This window comes from Nothoprocta perdicaria, unplaced genomic scaffold, assembly GCF_003342845.1.
Source record: "Nothoprocta perdicaria isolate Ctin4 unplaced genomic scaffold, notPer1 scaffold_96, whole genome shotgun sequence".
Taxonomy (NCBI): domain Eukaryota; kingdom Metazoa; phylum Chordata; class Aves; order Tinamiformes; family Tinamidae; genus Nothoprocta; species Nothoprocta perdicaria.
In genome coordinates this window covers 2,839,420-2,862,369 of record NW_020456265.1, presented here as the reverse complement: position 1 = coordinate 2,862,369, position 22,950 = coordinate 2,839,420, and the positions used below count along the sequence as shown (strand labels likewise).

Below are 22,950 nucleotides of genomic sequence, written 5' to 3'. Positions count from 1 at the left end.
CCCACCCGAGGAGAAGGCTGAAACCACCTCACCACATGTTATAGTGTTATAGAAACAGGACTCAGATATTTTTTTGACGAATTGTAATTTTTACATTACTGAGTCTGTTTTGTGCCCACATGCAGAAGAATTGATTCCTGCAGCTCTTCTCCCAATTTGCATGCCATGGATCATTACAGAGAAGGGAAATCAGCCTCAGAGATACCATGAAGAGGAAACTGTGCCTCATGTTTCTCAGTAACCAGTATTTAGGCTAATCAAAGAGTAGCTCTGAGAAATTACATGCAAAGGCATGTATGAGGGCCATCCATAGTAGACATAGATCATACATGGTTCTTCAGCCAGACTCTGCACTCTGTGCATGAYACACGTTTCATGCATTTTGTGGCATGATACTAATAGAGGCAGAGGTAGAAACTATAGTTTATTCCCATCTTTTATGGCAAAATGAAAAACAGCTGTCTCGCTCACCTTCACATTTTCTTCCAGGTCGGGATGGATTTGTGTCCATGGTCGTCTTGCATCGACACATGTATGAACCCATCAAATTGATGCATTCTGCAAGTATGGAGCAGTCATTCTCAGACTGAGAAGCACATTCATCCCAGTCTGGAAGACCAAAACAAGAACATCCATCAAATGGCCTCCCTTCTGCTGCATTATGTTAGAAATAATGACAAAGAAATCCTTTCCTGAATATTTAAATTTACTTATGTGATCTTCTCTCATCATTTACCTGACAAACAAACTCTGAGTGATGCAAACACTGACTATGTTGTTACTGGGTCAAATAAAAAAATCAACCTTTGTCCTTTCACTCTAAAGAATATTTCCTCCAGATAAAGAATTCTTAAGAATTTTTCTTTTTTTTTTTTTTTAAGAATTATACACTGATTTGAAGGGAGAAAATATCATAGGTTTGTGCATAGCAAAGTCTGCTAGACGCTAGAAAACAAACCAGAGGAATAAGATAACAAGAGGTCAGAGAGACAGATATATCAAAAGGATACATCATACAAAATTCTGGTTATAATATCTCCAAATACATCAAGTAATGATTAGTTCTGTTACTACTAGCTACATTATTAAATACAGTTTAAAGTCAAATCATTTTCTACTTCAAATGAAAGGTAAGTGAAAATAACTCCCCTCTAAAGAGATTGTGGTTCATCAGGGCATGAATATATTCTAATAATATTTCTAAGATCTAATTCCAATCACTCTGARTAGGTTCAAGTAAGACATTCTCCCCATCATGGAGCTTTAGACCAATTTTATGGTTTAGTATCCTCACTCCTGAAGGATTTTAATCTGGAGTTTTGTAACAGCATTTGCACTGTGCTTCAGCAAACATGTAAAGGGGGAGTTAATGCTTTATACGTGAATAATCCCAATGAATTCCACGTAACCACTCCCTGTGCACACTCACTTGTGCATATATATATTCACAGCCTCAGGCATTAATCCACTGACAGCAGGAAGCCAGACTAAAAACTCTACATCTTGGCACACGTAATTCGGATTAGAGACCTCACAATCATTTTGCACAAAGCATTATTATAAGCACTTGTTCTGTAAACAGACATTAATTGCTGTATTTCTCAGAAAAAAAAAATCCCCTTTTAGAAATAGAAAGCACAGAGCATGTATTTGCATGTACATGTACATACATGCATTTACCTTTGTACTTGCACACAAGCTTCCCCTTTTACTTCCTTCAAGATAGTATTTCAATTCTTTCTCTTTTCTTCCTCATCAGATAATTTTCACCAGATAATTTCATGTGTCTGTAGCCAGCATCTACCTATCAAGCTACAGCCTAAGCCATTTAGAAGGAATGTAGAAGTATGCAAGATTGATTACACCATCAGTAATGAAAATGTTTTCACAAATGCCTTACTATGCTATAAGGCATTTGCAACTCTTGATGGTTTAAAACACCATTTGAGAGATGTTCCAGTGCTAACTGACAAATAATTTACGTTCCCTGGCTCCATTGTTGCTGATGATTTCCTTTCCCATTACCTAACAYGGCTTTTTAAGCAGTTTTCTCAATCTCTGCTGACCACATTCCACAACATTTCAGCCCAAAACCTACAATCTGTCCTCTGCGCTCTTTGGCACTAATTTATACACATGTAGACACACACATCACCCTTTTTCTTSTATAGTGTTTGCACCTCAAGGTGGGCTCTGTGCTTCGTTTCTGCACTCTTGGCCTGCCACATTCAACAAGAACCTTCTCTGACCCCTACTTCTTCCAAGAGTCCCACATCCAAAAAAAAAAAAAAAAATTAAGTGCTCTTGTGTTTGCCTTGATTACTCATTATGTCTGTAGCAAGTTCACAGAGTGGGTACGAATCGGTGAAACCCTGATCTAATCTTGTCTAATGATGTTTTCTGTGCTTGCATGATTTTATGGGGTCCATGGAGGAGAAACCCAAAAGAAATCACCTTGAATTCATAGAGTCCTGGAGGAGTAGATAACCAACACAGGATTCCTGAAAGGCATCACCTACACTTGCCATATACTTGCTCTTCTCCAGGAGCTGGCTCCCAGCTACGACTAGGGACATGATATAGCACTAGGTGCATCTTGATCCTGGATCAGTACATGTTCTTTCCCTTTTCTCACTATGCCTCACACAACAGCCATTTTGGTGTCTATGTATTATGACAGAAAACCRAGATGCAAAGAGAACCACAATAGTGCCGTTCCTTCAGTTGGGCTACGTCTTCTGTCTTCTCATTCTTGCTGTTTTAGGGCTGAGTTCTCTGCTCTGTCACTGTCACTAAATCAAAAACATTGTCCTTAATGGCCAGGTTCTGCAGAGCATCTCAGAAGGGGCATTGCTCCCTCAAGACAAGAGGAGCTGGACAAGTTTATGACTTAATACATGCCTCAGGACTTAGGCTGCCCTGCTTTCTGACCCCATCATAAAACCTTTCCTTCACGTACTGCACTCATCAGTCTTACTTTCTACATGTCATTTTGAGAAACTCATGTCAAATAATGCTGGTCTGGCCAGAGCTAAGAAACAGACTCGATTTTCTCTCCATGAACAGGAGTGTTAGAGTTGGCTGTGCTCCTAGATAAGAGTGCTGCTACTGGAAGTCATCTGGCTTTCTGAATTTAAAATAGCACTCAAAAAATTTTGCCTCCTTCCTTCCAAACCCTTCAGTCACAGCACACCCACAATCCTCTGCAGTCAGGAAGATTATATCAGTTACGTTTTTAAGGTATATTTTGGCACACATCAGCATCTTGCAATTCAGTATCTGCTAGCAGTGCGATATTCATAGGCTTCAGGTGCAATCTGTGTTTTCTGTCTTTTTCCTCTCCTGTTCTCTGTAAGCCTGGAGCCTCTGCAGCTCCAAAGAGAATTTTGTCTGATGGTAAATAAGCTTTTAAGCTTTTTAAGGGAACAATACACTGGGAGAGAAGAATAATCCATTCTGTTGACTTTGGCAACTCTCTGAACTCTGGCTGGCTTTGTCTGCTGTGAAACCTGAAGTCAGAACTTAGCCCTTTGAAGATAAAATGGTGATTACTTAAGATCAAACAAAGGCCTAGTTTAACATAAATTCCATACATGCTTCTTTAGCCCTATTCAGTAAAAGGACACTAGGGARTTTCTGTGGCTGGATTTCTATTCTGAAGATGCTGGGTTTCTTTTCTGGAGTTCTGGCCCAAAGACAACCGCCCAGCCTTTAAGCACAAGCTGTCCAGAGGGCATATGTATTTAAAGGCTACAAATAACCCACAGTATCATTAATTCAGCACAAGATACAGCAAACTTCCAACAGTGTGGAAGGCTGGCCATCCACAAGGAGGGAGAGGAAAGTTAATAGGAAAACTGAGTGCTCCTCCTTGAACATACCAAAGTAAAGGGAAAGGGTGCCTGCATGCACCTAGAGATAGCCAAGTGCTCCTTCTTCTGAGCTTATAGATAAAATCTCACAGAGGTTTCTCATATCATGGTTTTCTATCCAACAAATCACTGTAAGATCCGCATTGTACTGTGTTTCTCCACAACTTTGTTTTCATGAAGAAAGCTAATGACACCATGGGTGATCAAAATATGAACTCTGCTTTGCTTTTTAAAAATATACCTTCTACTACGGTGTTTTGTTGATCCACCAGAATCCTAGAACTGTTGTATAGGTAAGAAAGCATTGGGGCAAATGTAGAGGCATCAATGGAAAATTCAGGGTCCTGTACAGTGATTCTGAGCCTCACAATGATACTTCCAGCTTGCAGAGATACAATCTGCATTTTCAGCTTCCCAGATTTGTACAAGGCAGAAATGCTGKGTGGAAATGAATTTCCAATCTGAACAAAGTGAGAGAAGCATCAAAAATTAGGAACACAATAAGAGTAGCTTATTTTAAAATTGAACTGTGATGGTACTACTTTTAAAGATTTATATATGTGCAGTATTTAGTAGGAAAATGTGGTTAAAGGAGAAGTTTCAAAGTGTTTTGTAAAGCCCTTTTTTCAGAGATTATATAAACACACATAAATAAGAGTCTCAGTGGTTGACGTTTGGGAGTCTCATTTGAAAATGGGACTCATCTGACCACTCATCTTACCCTAAGCAGTATCCAGGTAGGGTTTGGCATTTAGTACAGGCCARTCTCAGTAGTCAATCTGCATGCGGCCACCATACCATGCAAGACGTGCAAGATCCACATCTTAGTGCAGAAAACTGATTCTGGAAAGGTTTGATTAACCATTTGAGGCATAGCTTTAGACACCAGTGACTATCTGAAACTCAACAGTCCAAGGCTAGCCTGCACCGAGTACAGTGACAAAGTAATCTCAGGGTGAGCAGGAAGAAAAATGGGCAGACAGCCTCCAGAAAATATCCTTGAAATAGCTCACCTTAAAGGCAGTATCACAATTACATCATGATTGATTAACATGCAGCTAATTCAGCTGAGCTAACATTCAGCTTATTGAACAAATGGTGTTACTCTGAGTATGAAAGATGCACAGTGCTGTCAATATTTGAGCTGTGCAGAAGTTGGCAGGTTTCACACTAAATCTCTGGGAAATCTCTTTTTTGCAAGAACTCCTTTCTACATGCACCTTTGAGCATAGCCATAAATCAGTACAGCTTTGCTCCTATTCAGCCAGAGTTTGCTCAAAAAAAAAAATCTATAAACAACCTGCTAATCTGATCTAAGTTTCTATTTGGGTGGGGAAGCAAGAAAAAGAGAGGAAGAAAGAAATGAGAAATGCCCGGCATGCTCCCAAACATGCAGTGAGGCCCAAAAGGCACAGATGGGCGGCCCTCATTTTCCTTCCCAACTTTATGATGCCAATTATGTTTACATCAGCCTCAGAATAGGTTCATTGATAACATCTCTCCAACAAAAGTGGACAATTTGCAGCTATGGGAAAAGAAGTCATGCTAGAAGGCTCARCTACCACTTTTTTCATAAGTAAATGCCTCTTCTGTACTGCCTTTAGAAAATGTAGCTTCATTGATGTTAGCAATATATTTTTTTTTTAAGACGGCTTTATATTCATGTATATTTATAAGATCTTTTGTATTTTGGGAAAGTTTAGTTTTGGACCTAGATCTGAGTTCCTCTGTCTGTGCCCTGTTCTCCACAACCAAACTGTAAGAGACYGTGGTGTCTGAAATGCCCTCTGTGTTTGGGAAGCTGAACGTTGGTAACAGAGCTCATCACTCAGTTTTGTTTATGGCTGATTATACCTTATAATATATATAGCATTGATGGTGGCTATATGTAGCTATATAATGAATTGAGTTAGAAGAGAAAGGCTAAGGCAATCTTTAAGCCTTTGCTTATAGAGAAAAAGAACTTTGAGAGCAGTCTGATATTTTTTGAGAAGACAACACTGAAATGAATGCTAGCAAAATCATTTCAAAAATTCATTAAAAAGCCTCAGGTCAGTTTACTGCAAGTTTACTACCTATGTAAAGAGCCAAGCGAGTAAGTCCCTATTGCACATCTGATTTTTTTTTATTCCTTTACTCTTCTGTAAAGGAAAATTCCCACTGGCTCCATCACTAACAAGATCAAGGGCTTGATCTGCTTAGTCAGATGGATTTTGTTTTAATTACAAAGATAGGTCACAGGAAATAATACGATGATTTTCAAGGGATATTTAAACTGTGCAGAAAATTCTCTATTAAATTAAATAAATTCTCAATCCAAAAATATATATTACCCATGATACTTCAACATTACCTCTGTAAACAACAGTCTTGAAAATTCTTGATATGTTGAACTATTAGTGTCATAGAAACCTTCTGTTAAGTTGTAGTTCAGGATCCTCACGATGACACCGAATATCTTGGCCTCTAGAAAACACAATATTGAAATACATGCTAACCAAGCAGAAGAGGAAAGGATTCATTGAAAACTGATATACTCAGAGCAAAATCTTCAAAGTATGGCCAAATGCTGACAGCCAGCAGTAATATGGTGTCAGCACCCCTGATTTTGGCATAACCTAAGACAAAATGTATAAATTTGGAATTGATCTGCAACCATTTGTTTTAGATSCAAATATACACAGAGTACAAGACTTGAGCATTGCCAGCAAAAGAAATATAGTGGCAGCAAAATTGCTGGTATTTAAAAGAATATCTTCCTTTTGTATTTAAAAGAAGGTCCCCTCCTCTTTTTGGGGGGAGGGAGAGGGACCTGAGGGGCAAAATAATGTTATATTAAAAAAAAAAAAAAAAAAGAAACTGAATCCAATTTGTTGCTATTAGTCTTCTATACACCAAGTACTTACAGCAGGTCAATAAAGATATTTAGGTGCCTAATTCTAACCAAGTGAGAGGATATACACATATCCTTGTGGGCCTGGCTCTACATAACTATTGCATTTGATTTACATCCAGGGTTGAACATCTGTCAGTCCATCTTCAATCCAGCAGCCACAATATGTTTTCTCCCAGATGTAGGAACTGTGGGGAGTATGTATACTCCTAAACTGAAGAGGGGAGAAAATGTGCGTGCAGCTTCCTCTGGTGAGCACGGACAGATCCTGCACAGAGCACATCAGCTGAAAATTAGAGCTGAGGAAGCTATAATCAATTTAACCTGTATAAACAGTTAGAGGTAGTTACTCRTTGGACTTATCTTTGAAAAGCTCCTTTTCTTAAGGGCTCCAGSTCCATACTGCAGCCAACCCTTTGTTTCCAGGAGCACTTAGACCTCCTACTTTCCCCCCATGAAGACAGGCAGATCCTGCTGACCAAAATAGGAGTCATCTCATCTGATCAAAGGGAAGGTACTTATAGATAAACATAAATAGAAGCATTCCCATGCTGGCAGGCATTAAGTAGTTCACTGCCTGCTTTTTAACAAAAATGAAGGAAGATTTCTTTTTGTGTGAAGGCTCAGAAAATAATTTAAGGATAATGAAAAAGGTAAGTTATATTTCATCAGCAGATTAGGGTCTTGGGGAGCTAACATCACTGGCTAATTGAATGAAATTATGCAGCTATTCTGCAGGCTTTCTTATATAGCTCTTGTCATTCACTTTAACCCTGGTCTCTCACAAACTATTCATCAAAATCTAGCCTTCCTCTGAGCACATTCAGTAGCTCAGTGGAGCCCTGGCCAAACCAGCTGACTGAATTTTTCACTTGTGCAAGCAGTCAATCAGGAGAAAAAGATTCTCATAGCAGAAAGGGTAGTGGTGGCAGCAGAAGGTAGTGCCAACCAAGCAAAAGTGAATTCTAGCTTAGCCTAATATCTGTAATTGTCTGAGTCAGCTCTAGCAGTGCTTCATCAGCTGAGGGTCAAAGCCCTGCTGCCTGGTAGACCAGTCTGAAATGCTGGTGCAGAGGCAGATAAAGTGTCAAAGGAGGTAGGAAATGAAGTTCAGGGACACCCAAAGGGATCACTGTTGAGCTGCATGAGTGTAAAGACAGAATATTTTCAAGTGGCTATATACCTGTTTTAACATTTTGTTGAGAAACGCTTTTTTTCCCACATGTTTCATAGCTGATTTCTACCGAGTACATGACACCTGCCTCCAGTCCAGACACATCCATTTTCATTTCCTCTGTCTTCAGGTTTTGTACAATCTCCTTGTCCTTGAGCACTTGGACTTGGAAAGTATGGTTCAGAGTGGAATTGATGTGCCAAGACATTTCAAAATTATTGCTGGTAACGCTGAAGATTCGGTGGTTTCTAATTGAAGGAGGATCTATCACAGTCCAAGGGAGAGTTATCAAAGAAAAAGCATTATTTTGTCCTTAAAACATACTGCTCTTCAAATCTCTTATAGATAGGCATTTATATGATCAATAGGGGAAATTTCTCTTTCAATTATGTCACAACAGATTCATCCCTCTCACAGTAAGAGGTTCCCTCATCCATTAACCAGTGGAGTGTCCATTCTTTTTTTCTTTCTTTTACCATAAATATTAGTGTTGACTCTCTTGTAATATTGATAATCTGACAGTGAACTCAAGCAATAAAAGAAAGTTGGAAATAGGCAACTTGTGTAATAAACATATGCTCACACTGGTGACCCTCTTGCCACTTTAATCGTTCAATGTACACCTGTAGGTGGAGATTCGATACCTTGATATATGCCTGGAAACACCCCCAACACCAATTTCTATAGAAGCCAGAGCCCAGCTTTTAGAGGCTGGGGAGATGAAGAAGGAAGGGGAGACAATTTTACTTATTTTTGCCTCTCTAGCCTAGTGCAATTATAGATTCGAAAAGAGAAGACTCCTCAGAGGAGCAGGCAGCCAGGCATCTGTATTCAGTGGAATTGAAATGGTTTTGAGCAGGGCCTGTCTCTCTCCACTAAATATAGACAGAGTAGAGATACTGTCCACAGACTAGAYACCTCTCAAAGACGGCTGGGATCAGGTGAGACAAACATTAGTCACCAAACTGAACTAGAGACCAAGTCATCCTGCTAACACTGCTTCAATTCTTTTCTACTAATAGCCTGAGAAAAAGGATTGTTTTCTTAAATTATTTTAATGGGATAGAATTTTTTCCAGGCCTTGTGCCAGATGGCCCAAAAGTCATACTGCCCTGTGCTGGGAAGATTCCAGTTTAATTCTTTTAGCTTCAAATTAGATCAGAAGCTGTGGATAAAGAATGAAGATCTAGAACATCCAGCCTATCTCCGTGAACCAGGCAAAGAATTCCTTAAAACTATTTCCTCCCTAAAAAAGGAGATATTGTTAAAAGGATTGTGATAACCCTTGTCTGAAAAAAAACTGAAGTCACCAATATAAAGACAATTCCACTGGGGTTTGAATTTGTTCTTATCATGGTCCCTCAGGCAGCTGTAATGCAAAGCAGGGAGAGCATCCGTTCACAACRGTTCGCTCCAGTGCAGGGTGGCTGTGGCCACCCACCCTGGCTGAACAATCCCCCGTCAGCAGCTTTGTGGAGTCAAAGGCAAGAGGTCTGCTTCCTAGCAGCTATGGCCAGGACTTGGACGTGGTATCGGAGCCTCCTCCYTCTGGGACCAAGCAGGGATCATCACTCAGCTGGGTCCAGAGGCAGGACTGTGGTATCCACCTTGTGCAGCTCTCACCAGAATTCTTCCGTGTGTTGGAGGCTTTGGATTACCAGCACATGCCCTACAACAGGAGCTGCACCTGAACTGTTCGCCATGCAAAAGTGGCTCAAGAAGCCCATCACTGCCACCCCACTTCAAGGAGGTCAGCTTCCTCCAGTAACCACTGGGATAATCACTGGCCTTTTCTAGTGATCCATTCATAGCACTACAGCTCCAGATCCAGATCTCCCACTGCTGGATCCTCTTTCTTTCCGTAAGTAGACTTTCACTCCAGAATTATTATCAGCTTTTGTGAACATCACCCCACCACAGCATAACCAGCCTCAGCAAAAAAGGGATCAACAAGGTGCTGAACTAAATGCAAGACAATATTAATTCAAATCCAAGCTTACTCACAGCATCCAGCCTCGGCAGATTGGTTAGTCATGGACAAGGGAGCCGAATTACTTATTGACTGAGAGCTATTGCTAGTGTTAATGGTATCCAATGCTGTATTTGGAACAGATGTTACTATGCCTAAGGGAGAAACAATAAAGCATTCCTAATACAGCAAATCCAAAGCAATAACATTCACATTTTAAAGAGTTGAAAAGCAGCAACAAAAGTTATATAAATACAAATGAAAATACATGTATTATCATGTAAGTATATAGATAATCCATTATTATAATATTTGAAGCTAAATGATTGTAAAATTGTTTTTGAACGAAAGCACCGAATCTGAAAATATTTATCTCGTAATCTGTAAGCTTGTTAACAGACCCACTGACGTCTGTAGATTATAAGTACATGCCTACATTCTTTGCTGGACTTTGCAAAGAATCATTTCACCCACTGCTAAACTCCAGCTGCCTCCAAAAGAGGAACTCAGCAACACTTTAGCAGCTCAAGGTGATACTGCACAGCCACTGAGTTCAGGCTGTAGTCCTGCAGTCAGAACGGAAAGGAGACTTTATGTGCACATTTTGTAATTAATCATATTTCCATAGGCCACTAGGGAGGTGTACTGACTGTGAATGATTTGCTCTGAGAAGTCAAGGTCTGAAGYTAGAGAGATTTTAGCTAGATTTCAGCTGAGGGTGAGATATGGGAGACAGCCTGGAACTGTGAGATAAATACACCACATTTCAAACAGAAATAGCTAACAGCTAGCTCCTACAGTACCTCTTCCCAAAACGATGATATGGGTCACCCTGTATTCCAGTACTTCTTACCTCTCAGGCAGCTCCTGCCCTAGATCAAAGTCCCACAGAAATAGTCTCAGTATTTTCAAGGTGAGACACACATTTCTTACCTTCCTGTCTTGTGTTCCTCTGTTGAGGACTGGCCTCGGCATGGTCGTGCTGAGGGCTGCAGCTGTAATAACCCTCCAGATTTACACAGGTGTCTCTCTTAGGACAGGCATTGAATATGGCATAGGAACATTCATTGACATCTAAGAAGAAAATCATATCTTACACAGATCTTGATAATAGCATCAAGATTGATCTGCAATGTATGTAGACCAGACTATGGAGATGTTACATTCAGGGAAAATCTGCAGTTACTTTGTTGAAACGGCTCCCGAATCACAAAATGATTGAACTGCCTTTCCCTGAAACAAGCCCTGATTCAGCTATAATTTTTTTTTTCCTCTGAGATTTTTTTTGGAATAAAATGAAAATAGCGGCAGCCCTCTCTTCCACATCCAGACTGTCATCCAAATCCAAGCAAAATGAGAAGCAGGGAAAGGCAAATTATCAAATCACTTAAAGTTCCACTGAAAGTTGGAGTGAGTTTTCAAAAATAAACACTGAGCAAGAAGTAATGGCAAATTGTGCCATTGATGCATTTCAGGAATGGAAATGTTCAAGCAGCTATGCAGCAAAAAGTAGATTAAATCTATTCAGACCAACATTTTAAAATATTTACCTAAAATTTAAATACAAAATTATTAATTATCAGACTATAAATACTCATTGCTGCATGCAAGCTTATGGAAATAACACAAGTATACACAAATGGAATATATCTGCATATACAGATATAGAATACCTCTACATCCTTGTTAAGAGCCTCTTCTGCTTAAAATATTTAGTGATTATGACAGACTTTAACTCCTTTTGCTTTTCAACACAAAGATGGGCTATGATACTAGAGGAAAATAAATGTAAATCAGGAAGCAGGAATATTCCCCTCCAAATCATTTGCTCCCAAATTACTAGCTACATATGTATAGGACCATAGTTGCAAAGCTTATAAAATTTGCCACATCAAAATGTGAGTGCCAAGGAATAGTCCTACAGATAAAATCTCAAGTGAAGAAGGATAAAAAGGCTCCCTTCAAGAACAGGATTATAATAAATAGCAACCTTGCACATGTGTGTCAATCACTTCATACACACGCTTCACAACRTCCTTCAAGGAAGAAGACACATCCACTAGCGGAGCTGGTTGACGCAATCCAATGAGAACCTGAGAGGCCACTGTCCCAGAATATATTTCTGCATGGTTACTCTGGATGTGATACACAGAGGCACTCAAGGGCTGTAATGCTCCAGTAATCTGRAAAACAGGTAAACAAACAGTTTGGTATCTCATGTCTTTATCAGTGCAACGGCATGCCAATGAGGCATAATCTATGCAATGATTACTGTTACAAACTGAGTGCAGAAAACACCTATTTAGAAATCTTAGCAAACTAGGTCTCTATTTATGCAAAAAAAAAAACTCATTATTCTTGCATTTCACAAAGAAACTGCAGCACAGTAATGCCAGACTACTGAACATGTGGAGCTGCGATGTCAGATCTCAAGGGCTTTGACAGAAACATGTAACCCAGACAGATATGGAAATGTTCTGTTTGGCATGTAATGCTTAAACAACAAAATGAAATACACTTTAGACAGGCCATTTGTGCACCTGTAATAAAGCTGTCCAACACTTCCTATTTTAAGCAACTAAAAAGTGTCCTTTAACTTTGTCACAGTTTGACCAGGAGAACTAAAGTTTTCCAGGGTAGGAGTCAGCCTCAGGGTGATATTTTTTTCCTTGTGGTTTTTGAAGGCTTCAGAGGAAATAATTCAGTAGTTCCTAAGAAGTAGGACCTCTGAAAAGTCATTAATGAGAATTCCAGAGACATTATATGGAAGAAACTCTACCATTACCTGAGTGTTTAGGAAGAACAAATTGCCATTTGGCATGTGTTCAGATTGACATGCATTAGGACTGTGGGTTTTCTTCTTCCTAGGAAAATGTTACCACTCTTGTACAGGTTCAAATTCCCTGGAAAATTAGGTTTATGTCCATCGCCCCCAAGCTTGCTTCAGCCTCTTAGGGGTCTGAACCACAGAACAACTCAGCTTTTCCAGTGGCTCTTTAGGGTTTTCCTTGCAATTTCAGTCCCCAGCTGTGTTGTTCTGAGAGCAGAGCTCTGTGTTCACAGAACACGTAGCACTGTCTTTCTCCTTGCTTTTTTATTCAGGGAATATAATGGAGAAATGTCACCAACTGGAACATGAGGAACAAGAGACAGGCCAAAAAAGATGGAAAGGAAGGGCTAGAGAATGAAATGTAGATGAAAGAATGAGGTTTAAGAGGGGGGAATGTACTAGTGCTGGCCAAAGTATTATTAAAAATAAAAAGGAGCGGGAGGGGAGTGAAGCARCAGATTGTTGAGCAAAGAGATTGGGACTAAGTGCAATAGAAAGAGACATTGGGAATGATTTAGCCTTCATAACCACGTCGCAAATCAGAGAGGGGACACTGAAACCAGCTGGGCATTGGAAAAGGCATCCTCGGAGCAGACAGAGCCTGGAATACGTTCTTTTGAGAAAAAAAGTTTCTTGCAAGGCCTCCTTTTGGTGTTTTCTTTTGAGTGTTTGACTTTTTGCCTTAGCTTCCTTGAGACCAAGATAGGTGAGTCTGGGTAGATTGCCTCTGCTCCTTACCCAACAGGACAGGATTAGGCAAGGAGGAATTGAAGCGAGGAATTGAGGCAGAAGGGAAGAAAAAAAAACATACAAAATTCCCATGTTACTGCTATCATTTATGTTCTCCTGCTCACCGAATCTAGAGCATTGTGGCAGAGAAGCATCCTTTGCTATAATATAGATAAATGTGTATATATATATATATATATATATCTCCTGCATATATATATATCCTTTGCTAATAGGGAACTTCCCTTTGGGTACCTTTCAGTGATGACATCCTATCCCCCTTTTTTTTTTTTTTTTTTTTTTCCCCAAGGAAATAGTGACATGTACTGGGAAAACCCTTCAAGTTTATGGTTTGGTGTCTTTGTCCTAGCTCATCAATGCAGTTCCTAAATACCACTCCACGGACTAAAAAGGTCACCCTGTCTGAACACTATGTTAGCCTGTAGCCTGGTTCTTCCTTTAGACAGACCATCCTTTAGCCCCAGACTCTTCTTATCTGTTGTAGCTGGGATACTAAGATCCATACTGTGCCGCTGTAATGCGACTATACACACAGTTACCATGGCCACAGCTAATCCCTGCAAGAGGCACAGCCTTGGCCCTACGGAAGAAGGAACTCACTGGTGTCTCACGGAGCACCACTGCCTACAGCAAGAATGAAAATGAAACAGATCCAGAGACATTAGCATGCCATATTCCTAGATTTTGTCAGGAAAACTTCCAGCCTTGCATAATCCACCCTGCATGGAGTTCCCAGTTTCAGAGATCAGATTTGTCTCTTGAAAAGTTCATCTCAAAACTCCTTATTGGAAAACATCACACATAGCAGGTCTTGAAACCCCAACCCAGTCTGACTGGCACAGACCTAGAACTGAACTGAGCTGAAGCAGGTGTCACTTAAGCAGGATAACAAATGTATTTCAGAATATGAAAACTTTAGATTCCCCTTGTCAGAGACCTGATATATCTACTCAAGAAGCTGTTAAATTAAAGTTACTTGAGATTCCAGAGGATGCAGTTGACATTTGGAATATATTAGGGCCAAAACAATTACATTGCTTTGCCCTCCATTGGGAGAGCAACTAGATAGCAAGATTATGCCCAGCACATAAGATTATGAGATCCTTTCCAAACCAAAGCCATTAGGAGTAACTAAGAGATGCTGATGCAATGAGCMACAAACAACATTTTTATCTATACATACCATGGAGTGCAACAGGCGAGAATGATTCAAAAGGTGGGGATCCACTCTGATTAATTCACTAAAATCCATTTTAACAAGCACTGTTACATTGTACCAGAATATTCTTTCTGAAATGAACAAAATTAAACAGCTCAATCAGCGGAGATCTGAGGTCTCAGTTCAGAGCTACAGGAAGGTCCCGAGAAACTAAGCCAGGTTTAAATTAATTTGAAATTTTGAAGGGTCTACACAAACCATCAGCTACTGCTATGTTTCCCATCTGCTGCAGAGAGCAACTCAAGCTAGAAGAACTTGAGCAAGGTCCACTGGACCTGTAGCTCCTGCTRTTTGGGACTCACAGGTTCAAATACTGAAGCTGAATATCCTGGAGCTAATCCAAAACAGATTTCTATATTTGTTTTATGAAGAGCTATGGCAACAGTTGTTCTGCCCACTCCCATTCTCATAAGCAAAAACAAAGCATAATTTTTGTATTAGACACAGTTTTGAATTTATCAGTTGCATACCCTCTGGCACTGGATCCACGCAGCCTTCTCCTTTGGATGAGCTGCAGCACTTTTTAAGCCCTGGACATTCAGTATCAAACGTGCAAGGATAATCAGATGTTTCCATATTCTCCGTTGGACAAACACCAGGTCTTGAGGCAAATACACTGGATCTRTTGAGTGCTAAGTAACAAAAACATTTCTGAGAGCAAAAACATAGAACACTCTTTCCATAAAACTGTGGTGCTGAATTTATAACAAACGCCTTCGCCTTGTTTTAAAAGTGTGTCTGTTCTGAGGTTTTCATGGGGAGAAAACAGAGGCCATTATTTCAATAGTGTCAATGCTATGAGAATTTTCTCTTGTTCATAACAGTTCTGTTACATAAATACTTAACTTATAATTTTACATAAGTGTGTGTGTGTCTGTGTGTGTGTTATAAAAGCATATATATATATGTAGTTCCTAAATATGGAGACATTGTAACATTGCAAAATTCAGAAAATGAGAAAATGTAGCCAACGTCAGCTATGAGTAATCCAAATAAAATAAAACGATCAAAGCAAACAAGTAATATCTACACTAGAATTCAGGAGATTTTCTTTAACCTTTTGTTGCAAAAAAAAATCAAATATCAATAATCAAAGATGATACACGAGAACTGAAATAAATGCTGTTCCCAGTTACAGATAAATGGGTTACACACAAGGAAAGAGAGCAGAATTTAGCTCATTCTCTTTAACCTGACAGCATTCAAGCAGCATCAGCCTTGCACCCCATGAGATCCCCAGCCCATGGCAGACGACCCTATGGAATGGGTAGCCAGGGCAGCTGGTTTCTGTTTCCCAAAACTGTGGTCCTGGCTCAATGCCAACACCTACTTTTCTCCAGAGAAAAAGAAAAAAATATAGTTAAGTTCCACAAACACCATCTTCACCCACGCTCTCAAATATAGCTACAAGCTCAACTCTTTTCTTTCTAACTGGCACAAAAATTTCTCTTCTCTTTTCCATTCATTTGTGGCTACAGCTCCTTGGTCATGTAAACTCTCAATCCATTTATTGAGCAATTAAGTCAGCCAGGAGAAAAATGAAGATGATTCTTGCTGTAGAAATAGGTTATAATGGAGAAATGCATTTCTTATAATAAAGTTGATTGCAAATGAAAGGTCTATAAAAAATGAGCAAACTACAAGTCTATCAACAAATGCCATTTYCCATGAGTTTTCCATTTCTGTTATCCCAAGGCTCTGAATAAAAGTAAAACTAATGTTTCTGAGAAATGGAAGGGAATATTGAATCTATGACTTTTGCCTCAGCAAAGTAACCTTTTCAAGCAGGCAAATGATCCTGATTAGTCAAAATTTAAACTAAACTGTGTAACGTGCTGACATATGCACATTCCAGATCCCCCTCTCTGCTAATTCACAATAGACTGGAACCTACCACAAAAAGAGCGCCTTGGGTTTTTAGTAAACTCTGTAAGAGATCTCATTTTTAATGCTGCAAATCCCCAGTTCAATTTACAACCCAAGGATGAAATTTAAAATTAAGCACTGAAAACTTGTCACATAGAATTGGTAGCAATGAAGAAAAGCAATGTTATTTTAGTGATGGGGGTCCACAGCTTATATGGAAAACCTGCCAGTACCCACAAGTTGGAGACCAGTGGAGATGCTTAGATAAGACTTCTCAGCAGAAAACATTTTATTTGCACATGCAGTTTGGAAGCTCTGGGCCCAGAATACATGGGTGAGTGCCTTTTCCACACTATTTTCAATATTTCCTATCATATTTGGTATGTCCTATCATATTTGCTATGCTCTGTATGTATATTTTGGGTGTATGCAGTCAACAAGCACACCCTTTAGCAAGACTGTGAGAATCATTCAAACTAAGATCATTCAAATCATTCAAACACACAAGAGCTTCTGAGAGTGAATAAGGACCGTCCCCCTGGCCCTGATGCAAGGCTGACTCCCGTACGTCTTGCAGGGTTTGCCCTGCTGCCTAAAGGTCACTTTGCATCATAAACTCAGGTCTGTATTGACAAGCTAAAACAAAACAAAGGCAAAACAAAACAAAACAAAACAAAACCCTGTATATATTTTTTTTCTTTTTAGCATGTTGAATGAAGAATTTAAGAGTCACGAGTCACAGGCAATCTCAGCAAACACCACTGAGTCCTGGCTGAGTGCCACACTACCCATTTATCGAAAACCTAAAGGTCATCATTTTTGCATCAGCGGAAACGGGGATGGATTCACATCCCATTTCTGCCTCATCACACCAGATGCGCTTTGAAATTCAATTCAGGCTTCTCTACTTCGATCATCTTGGGGACAGTCACCCAGAGCTAGGCCATCTGCCAAGCAACACTGGAAGCACCAGGGGTGGCAGCTGCCAAACACCCCCATCAGTCAGATAAAGCACAGATTTTTCTCCTTCGTTATTTGCATAGAATTAGAGACATAGAAAAGCAGCATCCACTGCCTGGCAACTCAAAGCTCAGTTACAACCTATGGATATAGTATAGCTGCAGTGTGTGGTRTTGGGGGATACAATTTGTTCCACAGTAACCTCCTTTCCTCTCTCTCCTCTCACCTGGAAGACACAAAGGATGCAGCACAGCTAAGGATCAGAAGGTGGAAGCAAATCTATAATATTATAGAAAAAAAGTTTCTATGATATTATAGGGGGAAAAAAAGCCCATTATAAAGGTTCTCCAGCAGTTGTGGTTATAGCATCCCATTTCAAGGCTCCAGGGGAAATTCTCCTTCCTTAGGCTCTGTCCAGGGTTTAATCAGGATGCAGGGCAGTGTCAGGATGTGCTGGTTCAGTGTCTGGCGAAATACTTAATGCCCTTTCCTATGAAAAGTCATATTATTCACCAGAACACACTCGTTTGTTCCCTGGAAGGGGATCAAATGGAGATAGGTGGTAGATCAGTAACTAAGGAAGGAGCTTCTTGCCTGTAGCTCTCCTGTTTTATCTTATGCAGTGATATGGAATGCRGGTGGCAAATGAGCCCACAGGAAGACGAGTAACCACACTACAGATTCAGGCAATGGAGAACTGGACCTTGTCTCTGCCTGAAAGAATGTCTGCAAGATCCTGAGAAAAATCACTTAAAATAAACTCATATCACCCTCTCAGACACATGGGCTTTGCAGGCTCCAGGAACCTGATCTGCTGCCTTAGCGAATGTGATATTCCTCATAGTCGCCGTTGAAGACACTGATTCCAAACACATGGAGTTGTTAAAGGCAGCACTAAATGCCCAGAGGAAAGAGCATATCGTAGATGTTTCATAGAGGCCACACACAATTATTTGATCTGAAAGTCTCTGCAGCTCAGTTCCTCGGCAGTAAGACAGAGTACCTCCCACCCTTCACATGGGTTTCATGAAGATAAGTTACGGTCTGTGAATCACCCCAGGATTTACCTCAAGATGTGATAAATAATCTCTCTTCAGAGAGAGCCTTAGCAGAGCACTCAGCCACAGAGTGAATGCAGAGGCCAGAGTGATGCACTGCTGGGAAACTCATTAGAAGGGCTTCTATCCACTCTGAGCATGACATGGTCCTTGGGGCAAGGCAGGAGAACAGGTAATTTAATTTAAAAAGAATGTATGCTTAGGCACAAAGAGAATGAACAATAATTGCATTTACTTAATTCTAACTTTAGAATTAACCCTATCATGTCTTAACTTTTAGATACTTGACTTTGCAATCTTAATTTTATAAAGTTGAAGTATTTCCTCTGTGTGTCTGTAAAATTGTCCTAATGGATCAACAGACAACTAGTGGCCAATATTTGAGTAATTTGAATAATGGCATACGTATTTCTGCCCCAGCAGTACAGTAATAAGAAAAGCAGGGCCTGTCATACCCCATGCAGGGGTAAATGATTCCTTCCAMGAAGAAAAGGTGGGGAAGAGTCCAGAAACAGGTTTTTGTGAAAGGTTAAGCTGACCTTTCAGCTCCTAGTACAATGGAGAGAATGCCAGCATGGAAGCATGGATAACGTCAAGGAGAAAATAACCGTAGTTCAACAGCACACCGTGCAGCGATTGCAGCCGTTCCAGTTTCCTCTTTTCATCATTTATTTAAGGCTGTGTCTAGACAGTGCATTACTATTCACAGAATTTATGACTAATGCCCTGAAAAGCAAAGATACTGGAATAATCTAAACAGAGAAATCACCTAGAAACCATATGAACACTTTGATGGCTTAAATTATTCCCGAATTAAGTTTGACAGGAAAAGAGTCAGGACGATCACAGCATTTCACGGATAAACCCATCCAGGGTGCATATCAACAATGTGGCAAATTGAATTTGAAATTCCATAGCTAAGCTTTGCGGTAGACCTGTAGYATTGGATGAAATAAACTCAGACACCTCTTAAGCTTATGTGTTTGCTAGAGATGCTTCTTAAATGCATGCAATTATACTAGGAAAAAAAATGTGTAACCAAGCATGGAGTTTCTCATTCAAATAGAAAACCATAACTTGCTAGTCACTCTTCAACATATTCCCTTGTGCTGTGGAATTCAAAAAGCAATTTTCTCCCACTGTTTCTCAGCCTTGCCATCTGATTCATTTATTTATAGAACAAATGTGCACACATGCATATATATTAAAAAGATCTTACTGAAGTGACTATTGAACATGAATTAGACCTCCTGGAGAATTTCACCTGTCAATATCAACAGTGAGTCTTCTGCCAGTCTGACAAGACTGTCTGGAAATACTGTAACCTGCAGGTCAAATTTTGCCCTGGCTGACATTTAGCAACAGACACAGAAACAAAGCAATAGCAGGAAACAATAAATGAGGTATGATGTGTGCCTAATTATGCTTTTATTCTTTTTCCCTGCCAAACAGAACAAGCACTTGTGTGTTACAGTCTTCCTGTTAAAACTTTTTCCTCCTAAAACAACATTCTCCTTATTCTAACTACTCCGAAAACAGCTTGGAAAAGTTGTTTGGAGGTTCATCTTCTAATGCACTGAAGCAACTTCAGAGATGGATGAACACATTTTGTCAAGAATAACAGCTCACTTGACAAGACATACGGTTCACACCCGCTCAGGTCATGTTATGTGCTTGGGGAGCAGCTTGGGGGACATTCCCACAGACTTGAGTCACTCGAGCCAAGTGACCCAAAGGCAGGGCCAGGATTGCAATAGGACCTACCCTTTTTGATCTTTCTACAYTGTTGATACTATGAAAATTCTTAGGACCATAACTTGAAAAGGAGAAAYGGAGAAAACACAATGTCATATTGAAAATATGAGACAGAATTATGTCCTACAGAATTTTTTTGGATGCTAGCACCATTCAGTGCTTTTCCAGCTAATCCAGGGTGCCTGTTCAGCTTAAAAGCATATGTTTTTGTCCATAAAAGAAGGTTGTATGATAATCTAATAATATATATAATATATATAATATATATAATATATATAATATATATAATATATATAATATCATATATTCATTAAATTTTCTTCTGAAAGAAATACAGACAATCTAGTACAGCCTTTTGACTAAATAATCTTTTTCAAGTATGATTTTCACCTAATTACAGATATTCTTAAATGTCTTAAAGTAAAATAAATTGCTCTTTTGCCAAAACAGACTCACGCAAAAGTTGTGCACCTTTTTATTTCTACTAGAAAAACCTTTGCTTACATCAATGTACCTCCCCTAGCAAACTAATAACCAGAGGTACTTTGTCATAGGAATTCATTGGTGAGTCCTTGGAGGATTTCAGAAATTTTCTCTGGGGAATAACTTCTACCTTTGTATTTCAAGTACTAAAGTACTTCAAGTGCTAAAAATTAGGAATTGATTGTTGGCAACAAATAGCCCTGATGGGAAAGGGGGAAGAAAAAGTTCCAACTCAAGTAAAATRCTATTACTTTTTCCTAAGTAAGCAGTCTTGTCAACAGCTCAAAAGTTAAATGAGATCTGCTAAAGGGTTCGTGTAAACAGAGCCCTGGGTAACCACGGAAGCCCTGAGAAAACTGACCCCGATACAGTTTTGATAGGAAAATATATGGTACAAATTTTGCCCAAGGCCATGAGTTGTTTGAACTCAACACCCACCCAGGTAAGCAGTCTAGAAACTAACCCTGCTCCAAATCAAGCTCTTACTGTAAAAGCAACCTCACCTAGCACRGGCACAGCTGAGGGTGAGCTACTCCACTTGGCCATGTGTATTGAACCGAACCAGGACAAATACTGAGCCCCTGAATGGGGAACAAATAAATGCCTTCTTCCTTCTCTCCTACAACAAACAGGCAGAATCCTGTGAATCCGGAGCATTAGTATTTCATGTCTATACCTTCACATTTTGAACCAGGTTTATTTTAGTTTTTATGCAGGCTCACTGATTTTATCTATTACTCAGAACTGAATTAAAGCTCAGTCTCAAATCAAGAGATTTGACCTTCCAGCAGAAGCACTCCTTTCAACTATTAATCTGGTTAAAACTTACCCAAAGCGCAGTAGAGTCCAACTTGTTCATATCCTTCACAGCAGTCGGTGATATTTAGGATCTCAGGRACTTGGACAGCATGATAGTGTGTTTTATAGTAGGTCCGGGGACAAATCATCCATGGAATCCATCCTCCACAGGAAGTGTTTTTCTCATAGGACTTTTGATAGGCAACCATTTTAAACACATTCCTGGTCAKGCTATAGTTGCACAGATGATAGCCTAGCAAAGATAGGCCTTTTTCTGGGAGAAAAAAAAAAGTAGAAAAGAAAGTGATAGCCACTGATTCTGCATAGATAGCATAAGGTCTCTGCAGTGTCTAGTTAAAAAAACAGCTATAATAGCAGCAATAGAACCAATACAAATGAATGATTTCCAAGAAAGCTGATGTTAGGAAGAATGCTACTTCTGAAAATGGGCAGGAAAAAAAATTAATCCTGCCTGTCTGTCRTATGCATGATTTCAATTATAAAAGGATGAGGACTGGCAGAAAATTCAAATAGCTCTCAATGCCTTCAGGTACAAAGGAAAATAAAAGGCAATTTAATTCAAATAAATTAATAAATTAATAATTCAAAGAAAATTAACAGACATGCTCCAAACTTCAGATATGTGCTCATGGATCTCATGGACTGAGAAATTCTAGAGGAAGGGTATTCACAAACAGAGAAAACACAAAATTTGGGGAAAAAAAATATTTTTAATTAGGGACAACAGATGTAGCTGTCACTACTTTATCTATCTACCACACAGTTTTCTGCATTTAAGTTCAGCTGCTGAAAYTGTCTCTGTAAATAAAGGAGAAGAACGGGTACTTCCACGTCAGAGTCATCCAGCTATTTCAGATGCACACCCCAGGCCCAGGCCATCGAAGTGCCTGTCTTTCCTCACTGACTGTAAGTGGAAGGTAGGATGAGTGACTTACAAGCAGATGAGTCACGGTAGATGTCTGGAAGAAGATCTCCTTCAGACATTGCCGTGGGCTAACACTGCGTAGTCAGACATCACTGGGGAGCACTTTCAGGTGTCTGACACACAAAAGAAAAGCTATTCTTGAAGCTCCTGCATTGCCTGTCTACATTTGTAACAGGCAGTGTTAGTCCAGGTCCTCTGAGAGCTGCTGTGCTTCACTGGCTTCAGTTTAAATGAAATCAGTGATAGCTCATTAGCTACCTAATTTTATGCAGGTCTGAGAATGAGACTCAGTTTCTAAGCTCTGAAACCAGCAACGATGAGGACAGATTTAACATAGCACAAACTAGTCTTAAATAAAGCATGTAACAAAAATGAAA

At 39.7% G+C, this 22,950-nt stretch overlaps 1 protein-coding gene across 1 annotated transcript in view; it reads right to left on the bottom strand.

Moving 5' to 3' along the window:
* Nucleotides 1-22,632, bottom strand: part of UMODL1 (uromodulin like 1) — a 42,988-nt gene extending 20,356 nt beyond the window's left edge. Inside the window, exons 1-10 of the mRNA XM_026053032.1 lie at nt 22,584-22,632; nt 15,178-15,339; nt 14,672-14,778; nt 11,899-12,091; nt 10,842-10,982; nt 9,944-10,063; nt 7,949-8,206; nt 6,226-6,338; nt 4,114-4,333; nt 472-609 (exon numbers count right to left, since the gene is read on the bottom strand). Of these exons, the coding sequence (XP_025908817.1) occupies nt 472-609; nt 4,114-4,333; nt 6,226-6,338; nt 7,949-8,206; nt 9,944-10,063; nt 10,842-10,982; nt 11,899-12,091; nt 14,672-14,778; nt 15,178-15,339; nt 22,584-22,632 (1,501 nt within the window). The remainder of the gene's footprint in view (nt 1-471; nt 610-4,113; nt 4,334-6,225; nt 6,339-7,948; nt 8,207-9,943; nt 10,064-10,841; nt 10,983-11,898; nt 12,092-14,671; nt 14,779-15,177; nt 15,340-22,583) is intronic.
* Nucleotides 22,633-22,950: the final 318 nt, after the last annotated feature.